Consider the following 24159-nt stretch of genomic DNA (forward strand, 5'->3'; position numbering starts at 1 on the left):
CCATTATTTTTGAAAACTCATGGAGATCGGGAGAGATCCCGGATGACTGGAAAAAGGCAAATGTAGGGCCCATCTTTAAAAAAGGGAAGGAGGATGATCCAGACCAGTCAGCCTTACCTAAGTCCCCAGAAAAATCATGGAGGAGTCCTCAAGGTATCCATTTTGAAGCACTTGGAAGAGGGGAAAGTGATCAGGAATAGTCAACATAGATTCATCAAGGGCAAGTCCTGCCTGACCAAACTGATTAGCTTCTATGATGAGGTAACTGGCTCTGTGGGTATGGGAAAGTCATTGGATGTGATATACCTTAATTTCAGCAAAGCTTTTGATATGGTCTCCCACAATATTCTCCCAAAGTTAAGGGAGTATGGATTGGATAAATGGACTGTAAGATGGATAGAATGCTGTCTAGACTGTCGGGCCCAATGGGTAGCGATCAACGGCTCAATGTCAGGTTGACGGTCAGTTTCTAGCAAAGTGTCTCAAAGATTTGTTCTAGGACCAGTTTTGTTCAACATCTTTATTAATGAGCTAGATGAGGGGATGGATTACACCCTCAGCAAGTTTGCAGATGACACTAAGCTAGGGGGAGAGGTAGATATGCTGGAGGGCAGGGAGAAGGTCCAGAGTGACCTGGACAGATGAGATGATTGGGCCAAAAGAAATCTGATGAAGTTCAACAAGGACAAGTGTAGAGTCCTGCACTTGGGATGGAAGAATCCCAAGCATTGTTACAGGCTGGGGACCAACTGGCTAAGTAGCAGTTCTGCAGAAAAGGACCTGAGGATTACAGTGGATGGGAAGCTGGATATGATATGAGTCAACAGTGTGCTCTTGTAGCCAAGAAGGCTAATGGCATATTAGGGTGCATTGCCAGCAGATCCAGAGAAGTAATTATGCCCCTTTATTTGGCTTTGATGAGGCCACATCTGGAGTATTGTGTCCAGTTCTGTGGCCCCCACTATAGAAAGGATGCGGACGCATTGGAGAGGGTCCAGCAGAGGGCGAGCAAAATAATTTGGGTTTGTTTAGTCTGCAGAAGAGAAGAGTGAGGGGGGATTTGATAGCAGCCTTCAACTTCCTGAAGGGAGGTTCCAAAGAGGATGGAGAAAGGTTCCAAAGAGGTTGGAGTGGTGATGTATGGCAGATTGAGGAGCAATGATCTGAAGTTACAGTGGGGGAGGTCTAGGTTGGATATTAAGAGAAACTTTTTCACTAAGAGGGTGGTGAAGCACTGGAATGGGTTACCTAGGGAGGTGGTGGAATCTCCATCCCTAGAGGTTTTTAAGTCTCAGCTTGACAAAGCTCTGGCTTGGTTGATTTAGTTGGGATTGGTCCTGCTTTGGGTAGAGGGCTGGACTTGATGACCTCCTGAGATCTCTTCCAGTTCTATGATTCTAAAGGATAGAAATAAATGGTCAGTTTTCAGAGTGGAGAGAGGTAACTAGTGGGGTTCCCCGAGGGTCTGTTCTGGGACCAATCCTATTCAATCAATTTATAAATGATCTAGAGAAAGAGGTAAACAGTGAGGTGGTAAAATTTGCCGATGATACTAAACTGCTCAAGATAGTTAAGAACAAAGCAGACTTTGAAGAGCTTCAAAAAGATCTCCCAAATAAGTGATTGGGCATCATAATGGCAAATGTAATTTAATGTTGATAAACGTAAAGTAATGCACATTGGAAAAAATAATCCCAACAACACATACAAAATGATGGGGATTAATTTAGCTATAACTACTCAAGAGAGAGACCTTGGAGTCATTGAGGTTAATTCCCTGAAAACATCCACTCAATGTGCAGCGGCAGTCAAAAAAGCAAACAGAATGGTAGAAATAATTTAAAAAGGGATAGAGAATAAGACAGAATATTTTATAGCCTCTATATAAATCCATGGTATGCTCATATCTTGAATACTGTGTACAGATGTGGTTGTCTCGTCTCCAAAAAGATATCTTGGCATTTGAAAAGGTTCAGAAAAAGGCAACAAAAATTATCAGAGCTTTGGAACTGGTGTCATATGAAGAGAGATTAAAAAGACTGGGACTTTTCAGTGTAGGAAAGAGGAAACTTAGGGGAATATGATAAAAGTCTATAAAATCACCGGTATGGAGAACGTGAATAAAGAAAAGTTATTTATTTTTTCCCATAACATAAGAACTAGGGGGGGATCACCAAATGAAATTAATTGGGAGCAGGTTAAAACAAAAGGAAGTTTTTTCATGTAGCACATAGACAATCTGTGGCCAGGATGCCAGAGGATGTTGTGAGGACCAGGACTTGAACAGGGTTCAAAAAAGAACTAGATACATTCATGGAGGTTAGGTCCATCAATACTTATTAGCTAGAAAGGGTAGGAATCGTGTCCCTAGTCTCTATTGGTCAGGGGCTGGAAATGGATGATGAGAGGTTTCACTTGATGATTCTATGTTTTTGTTCACTCCCTCTGGGATATCTGGCATTGGCCACTGTCAGAAGACAGGAAACTGAGCTAGATGGACCTTTGGTCTGACCCAGTATGGCCGTTCTTATGACTGTACTAAAACTAAGGATGTAAAAACTGCCCAGAACAGTTAATAGGCAACGGGCTGCTCTGGCCCTGGCTCACTGCAGTCCCTGTGTACAGTTAGTTTAACCAAGAGTTTTGTCTAATCCTCAAAATTAAAACTGAAAAACACAGGCAAAGTCTTTTTTCTCTTGGCTGTTTCTGTTATATTCATTAATAATACTTTAATTTAAAAAAAAAGGCAGACTTCAGACAGAAATGTGATTTAAAAATTGATAGTGTTCCTGTAATAATTCATTTCATGCAGTTTTGCAATATATTAATTATGTGCACTTTTAAGTATTAAACCAAAAAGAGTTGAAACAATATTTTGATAAGAAATCTAACCTTATTTCTATGAACAATGAACTAAAAAATCATTTATGCCTCAAATGTAACAAGTCCTGTTGAAACATGGAATCCATAAACTTTTGAGTCCCACTGGTCACGGGGTGAGCAAGTAAGTGTTGGAGTCAGATTTTGTGTGTGTGTGTGTGCGATTTTTCTCTTTAATCTTACAAACAGAAATGAAATATTAGTGCTTCTGAAAGATGTTGGCCTGACAAGTCCTTTGTTTTTAGGCTTGGACACTTTACAAAAAACTTTACTGAAATGTGTTTAGCTGTTGCTGAAATTCCACATCCTCTCGATGGGAAACCCCCTAGTTATGTATGTGACATACATAACTCCCCATCCAATATATTGCTTATAGGTCCACTCCAGTACACAATTAGGAATGTAAAGTACTGTTTAATTAGTTAACTGGTTAAACGGAGATAGCTTACATAATGTTTATCTCATGCACTTGAAGACTACAGGTATGCTGAGGAGAGTGATGTATAATACTGCAGATCTGTTAAAGATAGCAAGTTAGTTTGCATCAGGCTGCTGGGAAGCCTTCCTGTTAATGACTAGGAAGAAGGGAAATTAAATTTTTCCCTTGAAATAAAAAGAAGTTAATCACAGTACATAATATTTGTTGAATTTGGTTTTTAGAGCTGTTCTGAAGGTGCAATAGTGGTTGTTTCCCCTCCTCTTTGATCCATATTGTGGAAGAAGAGCACTGAAAGAACTGAAGATAAACAAAAAACCCTAGTGTGTTACGTCAGCAGTTAAATTCTTATTTCTTCATTGCCAACTTCTGTGTATCAGGTGCCCACAGGGACAATGGAAACTGCTGTGTATAACAAAACTATGCAATTTATTGGGAGTCCTCAATCTATGCAGCGGGGGTATTTTAAGGAGCAACAACAACAAAACAGTGCAACGGGCTCTAAGTCTGCAGGTGAGAGGCATTGAGTGAGTGTAGCCATGGCATGCTGCGCCTTACTGGTTCAGGAGCCAGGAAGTAACTGCTCTGTGTGGGATATTTCTAGGGTTGCCAGATACTTTCACAAAAAATCCCGAACAGGCATGGAAAAATTGATTGAGAAATAAAACAAAAAAAGGAAACCAAACTTGTTAAGCAAAAAAAAGAGGATGCTGTGCCTTTAAATTACCGTGCTCCTTGCTCCCCCTGCCCACGCAGACACCACCGACCATCTTTTTGAGGAAAAAAAGGCCGTTTCAACTTTAAATTACCATGCTTCTCGCTCCCCTGGCCCTCGCAGATGACACTGGCCATCCATCCGAGGAAAACAGAAAACACCGGACATTTTACATGTCCGGTATTCTCTGTTTTTTTTTTTTTTTTACTGGATGGAAGGCCAAAATTCTGAACTGTTGGCGAAAACCGGACACCTGGCAACCTTAGATATTTCTTGTCAAATCTGGTAGAATACCAAATAGTGATTTATATGGGGACTGATGCAGCTAGTCGCCACACCTCTGTTTTCACAGCAGCTAGCACAGTGGTTTTCAGCCTTTTTCATTTGTAGACCCCTAAACATTTCAAATGGAGATGAGGATCCTTCTGGAAATTCAACCTGTGTTCCACATACTCCAACCAAAGAAGTGTTAGACTGAAAACTGAACAGAATTCAACTATAAATGTTAAATGTGCTTTCACATGGTGTGAGAAAGGACACTGACTTGTGGGCTTCTAAGGGAAGGCCAGTCCTTCTGGGTTTTGACCTGTAGGTAGGGGTATACACATACTCTTGACTGAAAAATTGAAAGCCTTTTCCGGGAGTTAAACTTTATTTTCATAGTCACTTTTTGTGGGCTCCTTACACATAGTTTGCATAGCCCCACCACCACCACCAGGGAGCCACAGATTACATGTTGAAAACCGCTGGCCTAACACAATGACATCCTGATTCTAATTGTTAATATAAATATTAAATAATACAAAAGCAGGCAATGTAATAAAAGCTGTGGCTTCAGTGTTACTTTAATGATCATGAGATAATAAATACACTAGCACAAACTAAACCTCCTCTTAGCAAAGTCCTGTGTGTGCAGAGTGTGTAGAATGAAACACTACACTAATTGGATTTAGCTGGAAACAGAACCCAGTGTTGTGGCTCTGATTTCCATAAAAGGACAGAAAGTGATGAAAGATTTGCCAAGGTGCTGGCTATGGCTGGTGGAACAGTAATTTCTTTAACTGGCAAATAGTGTAATTTGCTATGGCAAAAATTTTTTTTTTTACCAACTGTTCACAACATTTTATTGTCTTATATTGTTTTTTTTTCTTTTGCTCACTAGCTTGGCAATTTTTAAGTGGCAACTCAGGAAAGCATCACTATGCAGGATGGGTATGTAACCATGTACTAAAGTGCTTCCCGAATTGGGACTATAATGTCTACAGTGTTGTACCTCTAGCTATTGTTATTTATATCAATGGAAAAGGTTCTTGATTAAGATCTGGAGCCAATTTTGCAGTAATCTAGAGTTGTATATTATACTTCAAATCATTTGTATCTGAAGGCTTAGCTACTTGTCCATGTGGTACAACTTTTGCTATAGGTATAGTTACAGTGGTACAACTTCCTTAGGTTACATCTACACTTCACGGCTATTTCGGGATACGGAAAGTATCCAGAAATGGCTACCACATGTCTACACAAGCAGCCTGTTATTTGAAATATGTTTTGAAATAACGGGTGTGCTATTTTACTATCCTGGTAAACCTCGTTGCACGAGAGATAAGAGATGGCCCAAAATAGCACATTATTTTGAAATAGATGTGTAGTGCAAATTGTGTATCTTATTTCGAGTTTAGGGTGCTGTGTAGATGCACTCTGGCTGTGTCTAGACTGCATACCTTTTCCGTAAAAGGGATGCAAATTAGACACATCGCAATTGCAAATGAAGCGGGGATTTAAATCCCCCCCACTTCATTTGCATAAACATGGCTGCTGCTTTTTTCCGGCTCGGAGCTTTGCCGGAAAAAAGCGCCAGTCTAGACGGGGATCCTTCGGAAAATAAAGCCTTTTCCGAAAGATCCCTTATTCCTTTTTTTAAGAGCATGGAAAGTAGCAGGTGTGATCTGATGGCATTTGTGTTCTCTATCTCACTACAAATACACAAAACATTATAATAAAAACACGCGGGGGGGGGGGAGGGTCTAGTGCAGCATGACAGGTGTTGACCATACTCTCAACTCCCATTGGGAGGGCCCACTATTTAATGCCATTCACAGGAGGAGAGGTGCTCAGTATCTTTAAAAGTGCTCTGCACTTTGCAGGATTGGACCTTGCTTTAGAAAATGCAAAGTAGTAAGCTTGCTGATCTCCATAGGGTGTGATCCTTTTCAAAGTGGTGAGTAGTCTTACATGATATTACTCATACTTTTCTGTTTAACCTTCATACAGTTGATATAGAGTACCTTGCCAACAATGTGAAAGGTTACTCCTCTATTAAATCTTATGCTACTGCACTGAGTCATTACCATGGCAAGAATTCTGTTAGGAACAACACTGGGAAATATTTCTGCTTATCACCCTTTGGATAAGAACTAAAGCTAGAATCTCATCCACTTGTGGTAATTTAGACCCCCTGATACTTTTGCAAAAGTACCAGTGTTGTTTGGCCAAACTCTAACTGTGATCACAGTATCTAGAAATTCGCCTGTCATTTCAGATGACAAAGTTATTCTTCACACCGTTTCCTAAAAGTATCTGCATTCCTTGTTGCATAATGTTGCTGGTTCAGAAAAACCCCTGCATTCCACCTCACAAGTGGTTGCATTTCTTTCTATAAAGTGCTTTAGAATTGTCATGGATGAAAGTTGCTGTCTGTGAGCTTGATTCCAAATCCACTAAACTCAGTGAGAGCGTATTCATTGTCTTAGGTCCAAAGTCCACTGAAGTATGTTGTTTTCCAGGGATCTTACTATAGCCATAGAGCTAGTATAAAAGCATTTTACTTATAAGTAACTCAAGAAATCTATAGACTAGAGCTATCAAGCGATTAAAAAATAATAATTGTGCTGTTAAATAGTAATACAATACCATTTATTTTAAATATTTTTCGATATTTTCTACATTTTCAAATAATACTTATTTGAATTACAACAAAATACAAAGTGTTTAGTGCTCACTTTATATTTATTTTTATTACAAATATTTGCATGGTAAAGAGCAAAAATGTGTTTTTCAATTCATTGCATACAAGTACAGTAGTGCAATCTCTTTATCATGAAAGGTGAACTTACAAATAGAAAATTATGCAGAATAAAAGCCTGCATTAAAAAAAATATAAAAATTTAAAGTTTACATGTCCACTCAGTCCTATTCCTTGTTCAGCCAATCACTGAAGCAAACCATTTTGGTTATAATTTGTAGGTGATAATACTGCCTCCTTCTTGTTTTCAATGTCACCTGAAAGTGAGAACAGGTGCTTGAATGACACTGTTGTAGCTGGCATTGCAAAATATTTACCTGCCAGATATACTAAAGATTCATATGTCCCTTCATGCTTCAACAACCATTCCAGAGGACATGTGTCTATACTGCTGCTGGGTTCTGCTTTAAAGATCCAAAGTAGTGCAGATTGATGCATGTTCATTTTCATCTTTTGAGTCAGATGTCTCCTGCAGAAGGCTGATTCTCTTCATTGGTGGTTTGGGTTCTATAGATTTTGCATCAGAGTGTCACTCTTTTAAGACTGTTGAAAGCATGCTCCAAACCTTGTCCCTCCTAGATTTTGGATGGCACTTCAGGGTCTTAAACCTTGATTGAATGCTGTAGCTATCTTTAGAAATCTCACATTTGTGTGATCTGCAGTAAAATCTCACATTGTCAAAGCTGCAGTAAAAGCAATTTTGAAATGAACATGTGCTGGGTCATCATCCAAGACTGCTATAACATGAAATATATTTCAGAATGCAGGAAAAATACAGGCAGTAGCATACAATTCGGCCTTTAAGAGTTCAGTCATAAATGTAATTAATGCATTATTTTTTTAAAGAGCCTCATCAGCATGGCAGCATGTCCTATCTTCTGGAATGGTGACTGACTGGGCATATGAATGTTTAGCATATCTGGTAGCAAATACATTTCAGTGCAGGCTACAAAAATGCCATGTGAAACTCTGTTCTCATTTTAAGATGACATTGTAAATAAGAAGCAGGCAGCAATATTTCCCGCCTTAGATATTGGCAGAACAAGAAATAGAACGGAATGGACTTGTAGCACTAAAGTTTTACACTGTTTTGGTTATGAGTGTCGTTATATAACCAAAAAAACCTCCTACATTTGTAAGTTTCATGTTCAAAGTAAAGGGATTGCACTTCAGTACATGTATGGACAAATACTATTTTTGTTTGTCATTTTGACAGTGGATATATTTATAATAAAGTGAGCACTGTACACTTTATATTTTAAGTTGTACATAAAATCAATATTGAAAATGTAGAAAAACATCCACAAATATTTAATTTCAGTTTAGTATGATGAAATTCATTGTGATTAATTTTTTAATTGCAATTTATTTTTTTATTAATCATGTGAGTTAACTGCAATTAACTGACAGCCTTAGGATAGACCTATATCATGCAAAGCATTAGATTAAGCAGTTAACATAAGGCTTTGAAGCTTATCATAAGTGAGTGGCAGTCCTGTGTTTTGGAGAACAGTAACTATTCTGCTTTGGGGAACTGGAAACATTGTGCTTTGTGGGAGGGTTAATACAAAACAATACCAGGTAACTGCAAGAGCACTAAACTGATACTAGGCTTGGATATTTTAGGATAGAAATGTTGGCAGATGCTTAACAATTAACTTGCCTTAGGGATGAACTGAAGTATGTAAGTTAAAATTATTAAAATTCTAACCTGTAGGATAAAGACCCCCAGCGTTAGGGTGAGGAAGTTAGATATAGACAAAAGTAGTAGGCATTTGTATGAAAAGTCACGAGAACCACTAGTTCATATAAAAGGCCATTCCACAATGTAAGAGGGAAATCTGAGCATTGGACTTGTTTGGTATGCCAGGGTGTTGCCCAATTCTTTAGTGGTATTGATTATTACTGGATTCTAGTTAATTACAAGTCTAAAGAGCTGGGTATGGCACAATCACAGAATCAGGCACAATAGAATTCAAATGATGGTGCGAATCCGCACGTGACTCAGTGCACATAATAAAATGTATTCTGTTCCTGGCTGTGGGCTCTGTGGGCGCTCTGCTAATCATCTGGATGGCATTTGAATCTCTCCTGCATGGCTGCTTAAACACTCAGTTTACAGGGAACACTGTTTCCAGTCCAAATGTAGCAATTTCTACCCTCTGATATCTATATGCAGTGCCTAAGTCTTGTTGAGTATTCTGCATTTCTCTCACATTTTGCTGCACTCTATGCCATATAGTAGAGCAGGGGTCCGCAGCCCCCAGCACGGACGCCACAAGGGGCATGTGAGCCAATCCCATGGCACACAGGGTGGGCGCTCAGCCCCGCTCCCCCCATATAGCCAGGAGCTCGTGTTACGGCTCCAGCCTCAGCTGTACAGCTGCAGGCTGGAACACTAGCTCCGGCTTCCTGCTGGGAGGGGGCAGCTAGGAGAGTCATGCGCATGTCCCTGGGGCTGCCCCGACCAGCCTGGGCGTGCAGCTTCCAGGACCTAAGGGGTTAACCTCCCTTTCCCTCCCGGCTACAGGTTCTGCCTCCTGCTTTGGGAGGGGTTGAGGTTGGGCCTGCTCCACAGAGCTGGGGCTGGGCAGCTGACACACGTGGCATGCTAGGGCCCGAGCTGCTGGTGTGTGCGCAGTCAGGGAGCTCCTTTGCGCTTGGCTGGGCTGGAGCCTGCCCCAGCCCCGGAGCCCCTGGCAAAGGGCTGGTCCGGATAGGGAAGAGACTGTGTCCTGCCTATTCTCGCCCCAGCGCTTCCGCCCTGCCGGTGAGTGCACTGGGGGGAGGGGGGAGGAACACGCAGGTATGTGGGGGAAGGAGAGGGAGTGAAGAAAGATGTGAGAGCAGGATGGGAGGGACAGAGGTTGCACTGAGGGGCATGGAGTGATGTAGGGGATCAGGCTGTGGGGGCAGGATGGCAGGGGGCAGGGGTTGCACTGGGGCAGTAGATCCGGCTGAGGGCAGCGAGGCTGGAGTATAGGGAAGATGTGAGTGGGATATAATTTTACTTTGCAGAATCTGCACTTTCCTTTACTCCCCACTTCTTTGCCTCCCTCCCCAACTATCTATTTAGCTGCATTCTCATCCTATCACCTTTTCTGCGTTACTCTCCCAAAACCCCTTTCTGCTCCCAAACTCCCTTTTGTACTCCCACCCCACATACTCTTCTGCCACCAAACTCCCTTCCAGACCCTGCCTCTCTCACCCTGTCCTGCATCCCTGTCCCACTCACTGGCAACCTTGTCCCGCACATTGAACCCCTCATTTTTGTCCCCATCCCAAAGCCTGGGGGGTGTTACAAAATCCACTAACCCTGGAACCCCAGAAGAGTAAATCTGGCCTATAGGAAGCCCTGAACCTTAGTCCTCCTTGTCCCTTCCTCTCACCTCATGGGGGCTGGAGTGCCAGAAGAGTGAGGTGTCTCAGTCGGGGGCCACATCAGTGAGGGTTGGGGCTTTTTGGAGCAGTTTTTTTGCTTCTCACTTGTGTGGTCTCCAAATGATTTTTCTGTGTGTCAGTGATCCCCAACCCAAGGTTCCCCATCTCTGCCATATAGAAAGAAAATATTGAAACCTTTTGTGTTGGACATACTATTTTACTTTATTTAAAATGAAGTTTGATAAACTAAGATGAGAAAGTTAAAATGCTTAATCTGTTGAATAATTTAAATTAAACCATTCTCCCCAGCTGCAGCACTAGCAAAATGGCTTGGGCTTAATTATGTAATTAACAGTGAGTTTCCATTAGCAACTGGTAGTCCATGGAAAAGTTTGCATTGACCCAGGTGGTCCGTGGGGCGCGCGGTGGTGAGAACTCCTCCTCTCTCCTGGGAGAGTGGCATGGCCCAGGGCAGGAGGGTTAAATCTTGGTGCACTACTTCGGAAAGGTTGCTGATCTCTGTAGTAGAGGGTAGTATGTGGCCCAAAATTTAATTTTAACTAGCTTTGTAGTGTACATCACAATCCGATTTACAGCAGAACTTCTTAATACAGGGACAATACTGCAGTGCCTATCCAGGAAGAATTCCCAGTCACGTCTTTGGGAATTTTTCCTGAGTAAAAATTTTAGGGGTTGGCTTAACGCTAGCATATCCTGGCTAATACTGTATTATAAGTACATATGATTCAGTAAACTAAGGAAATGGTTTCAGCATGCTTCCTATCTACAGCAATTGTTTTCTCATTAATTTGAGTGTCCCTTATTCTGAAAGTGGCTGGGTTAGGACAGCTGTCATGTTTCCATAGAAATGTTGGTTTGGTTTGGCTTCTTGCTCCCAGTGGCAAGCCTGTCGACTTACTAAATTGGTTTCACTTCCAGTAACTATACCTAGCTCTCCTTTGTAAAGTATGTTGAGATTTACTGATGGTCGGCCGGGAGATCTGTAGTAGAGCCGGAAATAGAATTCGAGTCTCTTGAGTCCTAGCTCAGTGCCCCGTCCACTCACTCCTTGTCATGTTACCCTCCCTCTCGGTCAGCCCTTCTCTATTTCATAACCAACTGGACTATATGAAGTCATTGCTCACTCTTGCTCCAGACTTCCCCCAACACTTAAGTGAACAAGACTCCTTTGACCGTATTGCTGCTAGCTCCCTTCCAAGTGCTGGAATGCTCAGACCTTTTCCCCAAGCTTCTGTTTAGTGCTCTTACAGCTAAAGTGGTTCAAGACCTTACAAGATCCATCCCTCACCTACATGCTGGGGTAGAAATAAGTCAAGCAAATATGTTTGCTTCCCTGCACAATCTCTGTTCACTGACAGAGATTCAAATAATAGAAAATAGGCCAGCTTCAATTTGCAGTTACTCTAGAAAGCCACCAGTGTAACTTTGATGGAGTTCCTCTGGTTTTACACAGGTATAAATTAAAACAGAACTGGGTACAAGGACTCTAGGTCTTTCTTATAATGAGAGAGCAATGGATAATCTTCACTGCGGTTTCCTTTTTGTATCTTGTAGCACAATGTTGCTGTGGAATCTTTATCACCTTGTTTTTTGGAAAATACTGGTTGCTACCTGTCCTCTATGCAGTGTGGCTCTATTTTGATTGGGAGACCCCTCAAACTGGAGGGAGAAGATCAAAGTGGATCAGAAATTGGACTGTTTGGAGGTACTTTAAGGATTACTTTCCAGTTCACGTGAGTAAAATGTTTCACACTGATTTGTGAAAATGCAAATCAAGATGGCTTTTTATAGTGAACATTTTGATCCAGATTCATTCCTGGCATAACCCTGCTGAAATCATCGGGGTTATACCAGGAGAGAATTTGTCCTGTCTTCTGTAAAACAAGTTTAGGTGAAGAAAATCTGGGGTGAGTGACAGGGACAATAGTTGGGGACTGGTTCTTTTGAGCTGAACCTTTTAAGTAACCTCAAATGGGAGAAAAAAACTCAGATATTGTAGTGATTACTTACCTGTTAATCTGAGACACAACTGAGCTCTTTATACTTACGTCACTTAGAATGATCTAAGATGCTCAAAGGAAATGAAATTTCGGTGATTTATGCACTGTATTATGAGCAGCCTCCTTGCTCCTAACATTCTTCCTATGTTTATGAACTACTGTGATGAACATGTTTTTAAACTCATACTTCATTTATATTATTTTCAGCTCATAAAAACATCCGATTTGGAGCCAAGCCATAACTATCTATTTGGATTTCACCCTCATGGCATTCTTGTTGCTGGAGCCTTTGCAAACTTTTGCACAGAACATACAGGTTTTAAAGAATTATTCCCTGGTTTTACCCCATATCTTCACATCTTGCCCTTGTGGTTCGGATGCCCTTTCTTCAGAGATTACGCCATGAGTGTTGGTAGGTGGAGCAAAGATCTCTTGGTTAGTGCTTCAGATATGGCATTTGTTTCAAGTGAGCTGTATAAAGATATAGGGCCTTGTCTTTTGTCTATTGAAGTCTAAGAAAAATGCTGCCATTTAACTTCAATAAGACCAGGACTGGCCCTGTAGAAAATCCGTTTATAGCAAACAAAAGCACCCTAGAAGGCTTTATTGTACTTCTAATGAGCTCTGATATTGTGAATCATCATTTAAAGTGACTTGTAATGAAATTCCTGAATTATTTTAATATACAATAACATGGCAGTTGTCATTCCAGTAATGCAGCCCCATTCTGTACTACCGAAGTCATGGGAGCTTTGCCAAGGGAGCTCTTGTACATTCCAAAGGCTAAAGCGTCCTCAGTGGAACTGGCACAGGTGGGGACTGCTTCATTCCCATTCGAGCCGTTTCCCCGCTGCGCCCCTGTCGCTCCCCCCATGGAGACAGTGGTGGCAGGAGCCAGCTTTTAAGCCAGATCCCACCAGCACTGGCTCCTGCTCCCCTCCCCTTCCTGCTTCTCTCTGATAGAAGCAGCCTGGGAGGTGAGGAAGCAACTAGTCAAGTCACTACTCGATTATCCAATAAGCTTATGCTTATTGAATAGTTGACTAGTCGCTTACATCCCTAGTTGTAAGTGGATCCAATTTCATTTTACTTTAACGAGTTGCATTGGTTTACCCAAGGTTCAGGTTAGACATTTACTAAAATAAGTAATGTTTGGTCATGCAAAGCAATCCCCATTATGGTCAGTAGGACTGCATGCATAAGTCAGTGTTGCTGATTGGGCATCTCCCTTACAAACTGATAATTAAGTACTGTAGGCCTGTCTCATCTGTACAGGAAGAACTCACTGCTGCACCTAGAGTCTTTTTCTTCAAACTTATGATTTAGGTAGATATCAATTGCAAGAACAGTCCCCCAGCTCGCCAGGGACTACAGGTTCCTGGGGGTTTCCCCCTTTTCCTCTGTTTTTCCTGCTTCAATGTAGAGAATCGGCAAGTATAGTGCTTTGGCCACGTGACAGAGCGACCCAAGGACGAAACCAGGCAAGAGTCCTGAGCCAACAATAACAACATCTGCCTAAGTCAATGACCTTTGAGGATGCTGTTTTTGTGACGGGGAAAAAGCAGTTTGGGAAAAAGCAGTTTGTAAACTTTTAAGGGTATAAAGGTAGTTGTAATCTTGCAATAAAATGATTTCGTGCTTGCACCGGCCAGAGTCCGTGCCTTCATACACCACACTTCAGGGCCTACTGTAAAAGACTGTCTCCTCCTCCAAGCCATAAACCTGAGAGGGACTCTTCCTCAGACATCCTACTGCAGTTTCCCCGTTATCTGAGCAATCTCAGTCTTTGAAAGCATCATAGCTCTAATAACTGACCAGGCTATTTGATCCTTGGATGGTCAGGATCCACTGGGATGTAGGTGTTTTTTTGTAGGCAAAGCTGGACTGGGCCTAATTTTCCTTAAAGGGTGAATCAGCCTGTGACAAAGTCACATTGTAGTAATCTGATCTGTACAGGCAGACCTTTTTGCCGATTGAAATCAATGGAGCTCTCCCTGGGCACAAGGCACCATTCATGAGGATTGGATTACAGAATGGAAGCAAAAAGCTTTTATTTATGGTGGGATCAATTTTGTTGAAGGAGAAACTATCTATCCTGTCTATGTTAGGTACTTTGATGACTGCCTATTATCACAGTATCTGAGTGTCTCACAATCAACACAGGCAAACAACACAGGAATGCAGGGGCAAGATTAGAAAGGCAAAGGCACAAAATAAGCTCAAACTAGCTACGGGAATAAAGGGAAACAAGAAGACTTTTTATAAATACATTAGAAGCAAGAGGAAGACCAAGGACAGGGTAGGCCCACTGCTCAGTGAGGAGGGAGAAACAGTAAAAGGAAAGTTGGAAATGGCAGAGATGCTTAATGACTTCTTTGTTTCGGTCTTCACTGAGAAGTCTGAAGGAATGACTAACATAGTGAATGCTAGTGGGAAGGGGGTAGGTTTAGAAGATAAAATAAAAAAAGAACAAGTTAAAAATCACCTAGAAAAGTTAGATGCCTGCAAGTCACCAGGGCCTGATGAAATGCATCCTAGAATACTCAAGGAGCTGATAGAGGAGGTATCTGAGCCTCTACCTATCATCTCTGGAAAATCATGGGAGACAGGAGAGATTCCAGAAGTCTGGAAAAGGGCAAATATAGTGCCCATTTATAAAAAGGGAAATAAGAACAAGCCAGGAAACTATAGAACAGTTAGTTTAACTTCTGTGCCAGGCAAGATAATGGAGCAAGTAATTAAGAAAATCATCTGTAAACACTTGGAAGGTAGCAAGGTGATAGGGAACAGCCAGCATGGATTTGTAAAGAATAAATCATGTCAAGGCGTTTGATACGGTCTCGCATGATATTCTTATCAATAAACTAGGCAAATACAAGTTAGATGTGGCTACTATAAGGTGGGTGCATAACTGGCTGGATAACCGTATTCAGAGAGTAGTTATTAATGGTTCACGATCCTGCTGGAAAGGTATAGCTAGTGGGATTCCGCAGGGGTCTGTTTTGGGACTGGCTCTGTTCAATATATTCATCGACAATTTAGATATTGGCATAGAAAGTACGCTTATTAAGTTTGCAGATGATACCAAGCTGGGAGGGGTTGCGACTGCTCTGGAGGATAGAGTCATAATTCAAAATGATCTGGACAAATTGGAGAAATGGTCTGAAGTAAACAGGATGAAGTTAATTAAAGATAAATGTAAAGTGCTCCACTTAGGAAGGAACAATCAGTTTCACACATACAGAATGGGAAGCGACTGTCTAGGAAGGAGTACAGCAGAAAGGCATCAAGGGGTTATAGTGGACCACAAGCTGAATATGAGTCAGCAGTGTGATGCTGTTGCAAAAAAAAGCAAACATGATTCTGGGATGCATTAACAGGTGTGTTGTGAGCAAGATACGAGAAGTCATTCTTCCTCTCTACTCTGCGCTAGTTAGGTCTCAGTTGGAGTATTGTGTCCAGTTCTGGGCACCGCATTTCAAGAAAGATGTGGAGAAATTGGAGAGGGTCCAGAGAAGAGAAACAAGAATGATTAAAGGTCTAGAGAATATGACCTATGATGAAGGAAGGCTGAAAGAATTGGGTTTGTTTAGTTTAGAAAAGAGAAGACGGAGGGGGGACGTGATAGCCGTTTTCAGGTATCTAAAAGGATGTCATAAGGAGGAGGGAGAAAACTTGTTCATCTTGGCCTCTGAGGATAGAACAAGAAGCAATGGGCTTAAACTGCAGCAAGGGAGGTTTAGGTTGGACATTAGGAAAAAGTTCCTAACTGTCAGGGTAGTCAAACACTGGAATAAATTGCCCAGGGAGGTTGTGGAATCCCCATCTCTGGAGATATTTGAGAGTAGGTTAGATAAATGTCTATCAGAGATGGTCTAGACAGTATTTGGTCCTGCCATGAGGGCAGGGGACTGGACTCGATTACCTCTTGAGGTCCCTTCCAGTCCTAGTATTCTGTGATTCTATGAATCTTTGATGTATTTTTCAGAGCTGCATTTATTTATTAGAGAAAGGTAATCTGCCTCAGATTTGCTATTTCTAAATTTGGGTTTGTTCTAATTCAGAGGGGAAACCAAAAATTTCAAAATTTTCCTCAGTAAGGGATGGATCCCAATGCCAGGGTAGGCTTCCCCAGAGCCGTGTACCATAGAAATCTGGGTTCCTCATCAGCCTGTCACATTAACTACTATGGAGACAGGTTGGCAGAATACAGACAGATTTCTGTCACAGCTCTTCCTGATTTCAGAGGAACTTCATCAAAATCAAACTATCTCTGCAGAATGTTTTGATCTCAATAAACTGACAAATTCTGACAAAAACTTTTTAAATCAGAATTTTTCCAGTCAGTGCTAGCACAGTATTTCTCCTCAAAATCCTCCTGTGAGGTAGGGCAGTGTTTTTATCCCCATTTTACAGATGGAGCACCGAAGCTCAAGAAGGTTAAAAATGAGCAGGCTAAGGTCAAACAGGAAGTCTCTGACAGAGCAGGTACTTGAGCATAAGTCCTAGAGAAGGTGCTAACCGCTGAACTATCCTTCCTCTCTGACGGTGATTGTGTTTTCTCTATTATTTTCCTAGCTCTACCCATGAGTTGTATTACTCCAATCTTTAGTGCTGGTTATATGGGAAAAAAGGCATGTGGAATGTTTATTAAGCAATTATACTGTGTCCTGTGCCCCATCCCAAGAACCTTGTAGCCCTGCTCTGTAAACATCTTTCCAGTGAAGGACTTGATTACTTACCTGGGTTTGAAGGGTTTGTCATACAGTTTTGATAAATATAGAACTATAAACTCCAAGCTCCTTGTGGTAGGAACTCTCTTTTTTTTCATTCTGTGTCTGCACAGCACCTAGCACAGTGAGGTAATGGTCCATGACTAGGGTTCTGAGGTGTTACCATAATATGAATAGTAAATAATAATAAAAGCAAGAGAATGGAAGGAATGCTTTTCCCTTGCTATGGCGTAAAACAGGAGTAATTTTATTTAAGTTCATGAATTTACAGCTGGAAGGCAAAATGGTCTAGTGCAGTGGGCTCCAACCTTTTTAACCACTTGATCACTTTTTCAATTTAAGCGCAATGTAAGATCTACCTCAAACCCAAATACCCTTGCTCCACTTCCTTCCCCCCATTCTCTGAGGCCCTGCCCCTGCTCCATCCCTTCTCTGAGGCCTCACCCTGCTCATTCCATACCTTCCTCCCCGAATCTCATTCACTTTCACCAGGCTGGGGTTGTTGGTTGGAGTGCAGGCTCTGGTCTTGGGCTAAGGGGTTCAGAGTGTGGGAGGGGATGACCTGAAGGTAGGGAGGTGTGGTGGTCTCTGGAGTGGACTAGGGGATAGGGAATAGGACACAGGGTCCTGGGGTCAATCCCACACCCCTCTGCCCACCCAGGCAGCAGCTGGCCAGTCAACACAGGCTGCTGCAGTGATGGACCTGGCTCTCGCATTAGGAAGGCAGGATGAAATACCTGCTTAAGATAGGGAAGTGGTTATGTAGAGAGTCATGGGCAGCACAGGCTTGGGAGGCGGCGTGACCAAGAGTGCTTCAAGGAAGAGCTAATTGGAAGTACAGATTAAACTTATCTGGTCTGGCAGCATCTGTGATTCAGCATGATTTTAGTTAGTTGGATGTCCGCTTATCCTGGGTATGGCCAAGTTTCCTGCAGTCTAGTAAAGTTTGTTTACAGCTGCCAGTCCTGGCTCTCAATGTTCTGTGCTATTATTTGTCTCTGATTTACCCCAAATGTCTTCTAAGAGCCCAGCAAGCAATGGATGTGTTGGTAATGCTGCTAAGCGTAAACACGGTATTTATGCTTTATCTATTTATTTCCTAGTGCCAATACAGGATAATTGTGTAACAACACTAACACTTCGTTATGAAGAGAGCTGGTGAGCCTTGGCTAGGCATAAGCTTATATAGGGTGCATCAGTTCAGTCATACATTATAAAGCAGCATTGTAAGCATTGTTCCCTTTATTTGCCTCAGCAAAATTAAAAGAAAGAGACCCACTTGCTACAATATTGACCTCTGATGGTCCAGCAAATTCTCTGGTTTGGTACCCATCAGGTCCCAAGGGTGCTAGACTAGCAAGGTTCAACATGTAGTTTAATTGAGCTGATTCTGCTCTTTCTCACATTGTCATTCCTTTGACTTCAGTACTAGCACTACGGGTCCTAGTTTTGGTTGCAACAAACCCTGCATTCACCCTCCTCCTGTTAAACCCATTCTCTAACTCTGTGCATCTATTTATAAGCATGTGCTTCCAAGCAAACCCCTCCCCCACCTTCATGGCTTTAGCTTCAGCCCATCAATCCTCTCCACTGTAGCTGATGACACATGATTCTGTGGTCTGGCTTGTCTGATTAGGGATGTAATAGTGTAGTTGTTTCACCGATAAGCAAAAGCTTATAGGTTAATGCTATAGACTACATGCATCCTTCACCCTCCCCCGCCCAAGTCAATTTTTTTTGCAGGCTGGTCAGCAACCTGGCTCAGTCCTGGCTTGCGATGGGTCCAAGACCTACCCCGCTGCATCTCTGCATTTCAAGTGTATTAGGAGCTAGGCTGGCAGTCAGCCCGGCTCAGTTCTGGCTCTAGCTGAGTCTGGGAGCAGACATGCCCTTTCTGGACAGGGGGTGCTGCCACCCTGTGCACAGCAGTGTGGGGCGGCGGGGAGCTGGTTTTTAAATCTGCTCCCCTTGCAGACCAGCTCCGCCTGTCACCCCACACTGCTGCCTCTAGTACAGAGGTAGCAGCAAGGAGTGTCAGGGGGCTCCTTGGAAGTGGGGCTGGAGTGCACTGGCTGCCAGCTCCACCCCCGGGTTCTATAGAGTAGTCGACTAACCAATAAGAATTCATGAAATTATTTGACTATTCAATTAACTGATATTTAACATCCCTATGTCTGATCAGGAAATGTATTATTAGAATCATAGCGATGAGAAATGGCTGATTTGTATTTACACTACATGCACCTCTCCTTTCTAAAAATCTCACCAAGTTCCAGTGTGACAGGAAAATAAAATTCAGTTCAAAGGAGAAAGAGGCACAGAGGACTGTGTCAAATATTAATCAGTTGCAGAACAAGGATCAAATCCCATGCCTCTTGACTCCATCCTGAGCTTCAGCCATTAAATATATTTAAAATTTATTTGTAGTGTCTCTTCATTGTACAAATGATTTACTGATTCCCTGTCAACAACATTTGATCTTTAAGGACTGGTGTCAGCCTCTAAGAAGAGTGTGTCTCATGTGCTGAACAATGACAGGGGTGGAAACATTGCGGTGATTGTGATTGGAGGAGCAGAAGAGTCATTGGATGCCCATCCTGGAAATTTAACTTTGAGTATCTTCAAGAGGAAAGGTTTTATTAAAATGGCTTTGAAATATGGGTAGGTTTCCTACTAACACTGTTGGCTGTCACAGCACTTCTTGCAGTGTAAATACACAGTGTTAAATGGTGAATCTGACAAGGTTATTTATGCATTGCCATAGGATGCAGATGTCTAAAATAAGACTGAGAACTGATATTTTGATTAAAGCAGAATTAAGAAATAATACAGGAGCTATTGTGAAAGTCCTTTTACAGAAATAACTTAACAATAGATGGAGATATCAGAACTTCCATGGGCCTGCCAGTAAACAGTTTGTCCGAGTGATTCAGCAACTCAACCTAAGGAACTGGAAAATGTTACTACATAAAGTTTCCCAAGTTTATGGTAATAAACAAATTGGGAAACTTTATGTAGTAACATTTTCCAGTTCCTTAGGTTGAGTTGCTGAATCACTCGGACAAACTGTTTACTGGCGGGCCCATGGAAGTTCTGCTGACCATACCATTCCTCTACTTCTGAACACTACTGATTTCAAGGAGTATTTTTCTCTTTGACTTGATTTCCTCAAGATTTTAGGAGAAGAGATGTGGTAACCCTTAGGCCCTCATTCAGCCAAGCACATAACCACTTGCCACTGAGTTGAAGAATAGGAATGGATTTAAGCATGAGCTAAAGTGCTTTGTAGAAACAGACTCATAATCTGGGGGCGGGAAGGGCACCCTTTTCTCTTAAAGATGACCCACAAAGTGGGGAAGGTAAAAGCCAAACATATAGATGCATTTCAGGCCTCCTTCATAAGTTTATATGGTAATTCTATTAATAATTTGTCTAACTAGGAGAAACTATCAGAAATAGAGGTCAAGATTTATTCTCCTGCTCTGCATAAAGCTCCCATTTAAACTAATAGCAGCTCTGTGTGCTGCTTTGTGTCCTCATTCACAATGAGGAGTTGGCCAAGGCAGCTCACAAAACATCACTATTTAATTGACGCACAGAGCTACTGCTAAGGAGCCAAATCCTGCTCCCCTTGTCCAACTGCTGTGAAGATCAAGGGGAGTCTTTCCATTGATTTCAGTGAGAGGAGATCAGTTTCCCTAAGCACTTCATTAATTCCATTGCCTCTAATGTGTCTACTGGCAAGGACAGTTGATTCAAGATCATGCAAAAGTTGAATATAAAGTAGAAATATCGTAAGGACACAGCACAAGCAGAGAGTAAACTAGATTCTCCTGAGTTTCACAACCAAAGCGCTATGTTACTAATTTCAGTGTATCAACCCTCCACAGGAAGTCTTTCAGATGAAAACAAAAGTGAGGATATTCACAAGGCATGTGGAGAAATGCCATTGTACCACAAGGTTTTACTCTTCATCATCACTAATGGTCTAACAAAGACTTGGCAGCCTAGAAATCCACTCTGTTTATAGAGCCTTCGGATGTTTCTTTCAGGGCAGCTGTGTGATGCAGAACTGTCACTGTTGAGAAAGTTACCTCTCAATTTTAGGCCATTCATACTCCATTCAAGGGACAAGGGGGAGTGATGTAGGGAATAGTATTTCTTATGTATCCCAAAGCCTCCTAAGCCACAGTCAGGTATATTTATTTCACACAAACCAGTGTTACTCAAAGTGCTCCATGAAACCGCTTTGAGGAACCTGCTAACTGGCTGCGCCGGTGTGTTTATTTACCGGCACCACAGCCACTTCCTGCAGCTCACTGTGGGAAGTGGTGGTCCAGCCCAAGCCACTTCCTGCAGCTCCCCTTGGCTGCACGTGGCAAACTGGAGCCAATAGGAGCCGCAAGGCTCTGTGGCCGCAGTGCTGGTCAGTAAACACACCAACACAGCGAGTTAGTAGGTTTCTCCAAGTGGTTTTGTAGAGCATTTTGAGAAACACTGACATAAGCAACTCATGATTATCCATTGTACACACCAGACATCTGCATCCTTGCTTCAGGAGGATTCATTTTCATTACTTTTATTAGTACAGTCAGCTGATGCATTCTGAGTTCTAAAATCTTCATCTTGACTAATCTTGCTGCAATAGTGCCATTTTAACAGCCATCACCATACAGATTGTCAAATATCTTATAAGATGATAATGCTTAGGAAACATAGTGATTGCCTAGGATTTTAGCCTTCTTGGAGGACTTCTCTGCTCCCATCCAGGGATGGGTTTGGTAGAGCCCTGACGTCTCCAGCAGGGGACCTTTGGATTAGTCCACCCTCCCTTTCCTCCCAGTTCCTGGCTCTTTCTAAGAGCCACATTAATTTATCAGACTGACACCTCACCTGTAGTAGCCAGCCAGGGCTTTCAATACAGGTTTCTCTGTTCACCCTGACAACAGCAGAACCATTGCCATTCCAATGCTTAGGATGTGGTAGATTTTGGGAAGTTTCTGCAGGTGTTATACAATCTTTTTCAAGCCAGAGATCCCCACTGATGAGAAGTTTCTGTACACGGAGGCATCCAGCCCCCATTTCATGGCACTTGTAAGATAAAAGGTGTTGTGAAACTACAACAAGCTCAATTGAATTTGATGGGCCAGACCCAACGGCTCTTTGTCACAAATAAGATTTTAGCAGTTGCAATAAAATCAGAAGAATGGGATTTCACTCTCTTTATTGGAAACCTTCCCATCCATTTGCTATTCTTTGAACACTGTGGAGGAGGCAGGAGATGACTATGATTTCTCGGGAGGAGGGAGTTGTAGTTTTGTTTTGTTTTTTACTAAATATTGTACCTCCCTCCAGCGGCACAAGGAAGCATTTCAGCTGAGAGTTGAATACATTATGCAAGTTAGGGATGTTAAAAGGTAACCATGTAACCACTGAAAAATCTCAGTGGTTACACGGTGCGGGCTCTGCAGTATAAACATTAAAAAATAAGCTTCATACTGCAGAGCCTGCAGCGAAGCCTCCCTGGGAGTGGAGCCGGCAGCTCTAATCCACTGAGTTCCCAGGGAAGAGACTTTGCTGCCTTGCCACAGTAAAACTGTCTCCTTCGGAGGTGCTGAGTGTAACCGACACCATTAACTGAGAAGCATCCGCTTATTAGCTAAACAGTTAGTTGGTTACACTCTTAACATTCCTAATGCAGATACTGTTGAATTTTATAGGCATCAATTAAATTATCTGCATAGATTGATATGACTCATTATGCTGTTGAGGTGAGTTTCACGTCATGATTTGTTGAGTGCTCTGTGATTATTTACTCTCTTTACTTTACAGGGCTCACTTGGTCCCAGTGTTCTCTTTTGGTGAAAATGAACTATTCAAACAAGTTGAAAATCCCAGAGGATCATGGCTCAGAACTTTACAGGAAAGACTGCAAAAGATTATGGGTTTTGCCTTGCCAGTGTTTCATGCTAGAGGAATATTTCAGTACAGTTTTGGCTTGATGCCTTACCGGAAACCTATTCACACGGTTGGTAAGTGATTCCTGTCATTTTTATAGGAATGCTTAAAATGTCTGATTTGTGGTTAAATTCAGTAGTCGTGTTCTGTTACAAATGGGCTCTGCCAGAAAGACCTGGCTGCTGTGCATCTAAACACAAGCAAGTGAGGTTTGAAATAAATGTTTGTCTTTCCTAATGTCTTTATCCTGTTGCGTTGGCGGGAGGAGGAAATAAAGGCAAAAGGCTTTATAAATAATTTATACCAACTGGACCACAATAAGCAATTACAGTAGATTGATACAGGAAGAAGAACTTTGCATCAGCCACAGCTGGGTGTGTGTGTGTGGGGGGGGGGGGGGGAGCTCCATTTGAACAACAGAAGGGGAGCGTCTCTCTTTAATCTGTGGCCAAATCCTCATTGGACAGCCCAGCTGAGACAGCTGAGTGCTCAGGAATTCCTAAGGAAGTCAGGGGATGTTCCAATCTAGTGAAGAGCAGTGGAGCATCCTCACAGCCTTGCAATTTCATCTACACTGCAGTGCTACTTTGGGATACCAGAGGTATCCTAAAATAACTACCCCACGTCATTAGAACACATCTGCTATTGCGAAATATAGCGGATGCACTATTTTGGCTTCCCTGTAAACCTCGTTGCATGAGGGATAAGTGATGTCTTGAAATAATGTTTTATTTTGAAATTTGGTGCTGTGTAGATGCACCAAATTTCAAAATAGCCTATTTCGAAAAAGAATTGAAAAAAAAATATGCAATTTGCACAGCGCAAATTGCATATCTTATTTTGAGCTAAGGGTGCAATGTAGACGCACCCTAAAACTCAGCACCAGGAATCAGCAAATTTGGGTGCCACTCCTGGTTTTGCCATTGATATGTTGGTTGCACATCGGCAACTCATTTAATCAGTCAGTGCCTTGGTTTCCATACCTATAAAATAGGAACAGGAATGCCAGCATT

General features: G+C 42.1%; 1 protein-coding gene across 1 annotated transcript in view; it reads left to right on the forward strand.

Moving 5' to 3' along the window:
* MOGAT1 (monoacylglycerol O-acyltransferase 1) overlaps positions 1-24159 on the forward strand; it is a 41398-nt gene that overhangs the window by 8858 nt on the left and 8381 nt on the right. The window contains exons 2-5 of the mRNA XM_006134840.4: positions 12010-12188; positions 12663-12867; positions 19675-19849; positions 23021-23220. Of these exons, the coding sequence (XP_006134902.1) occupies positions 12010-12188; positions 12663-12867; positions 19675-19849; positions 23021-23220 (759 nt within the window). The remainder of the gene's footprint in view (positions 1-12009; positions 12189-12662; positions 12868-19674; positions 19850-23020; positions 23221-24159) is intronic.

The sequence above is a fragment of the Pelodiscus sinensis genome, chromosome 10 (genome assembly GCF_049634645.1).
Source record: "Pelodiscus sinensis isolate JC-2024 chromosome 10, ASM4963464v1, whole genome shotgun sequence".
Lineage (NCBI taxonomy): Eukaryota > Metazoa > Chordata > Testudines > Trionychidae > Pelodiscus > Pelodiscus sinensis.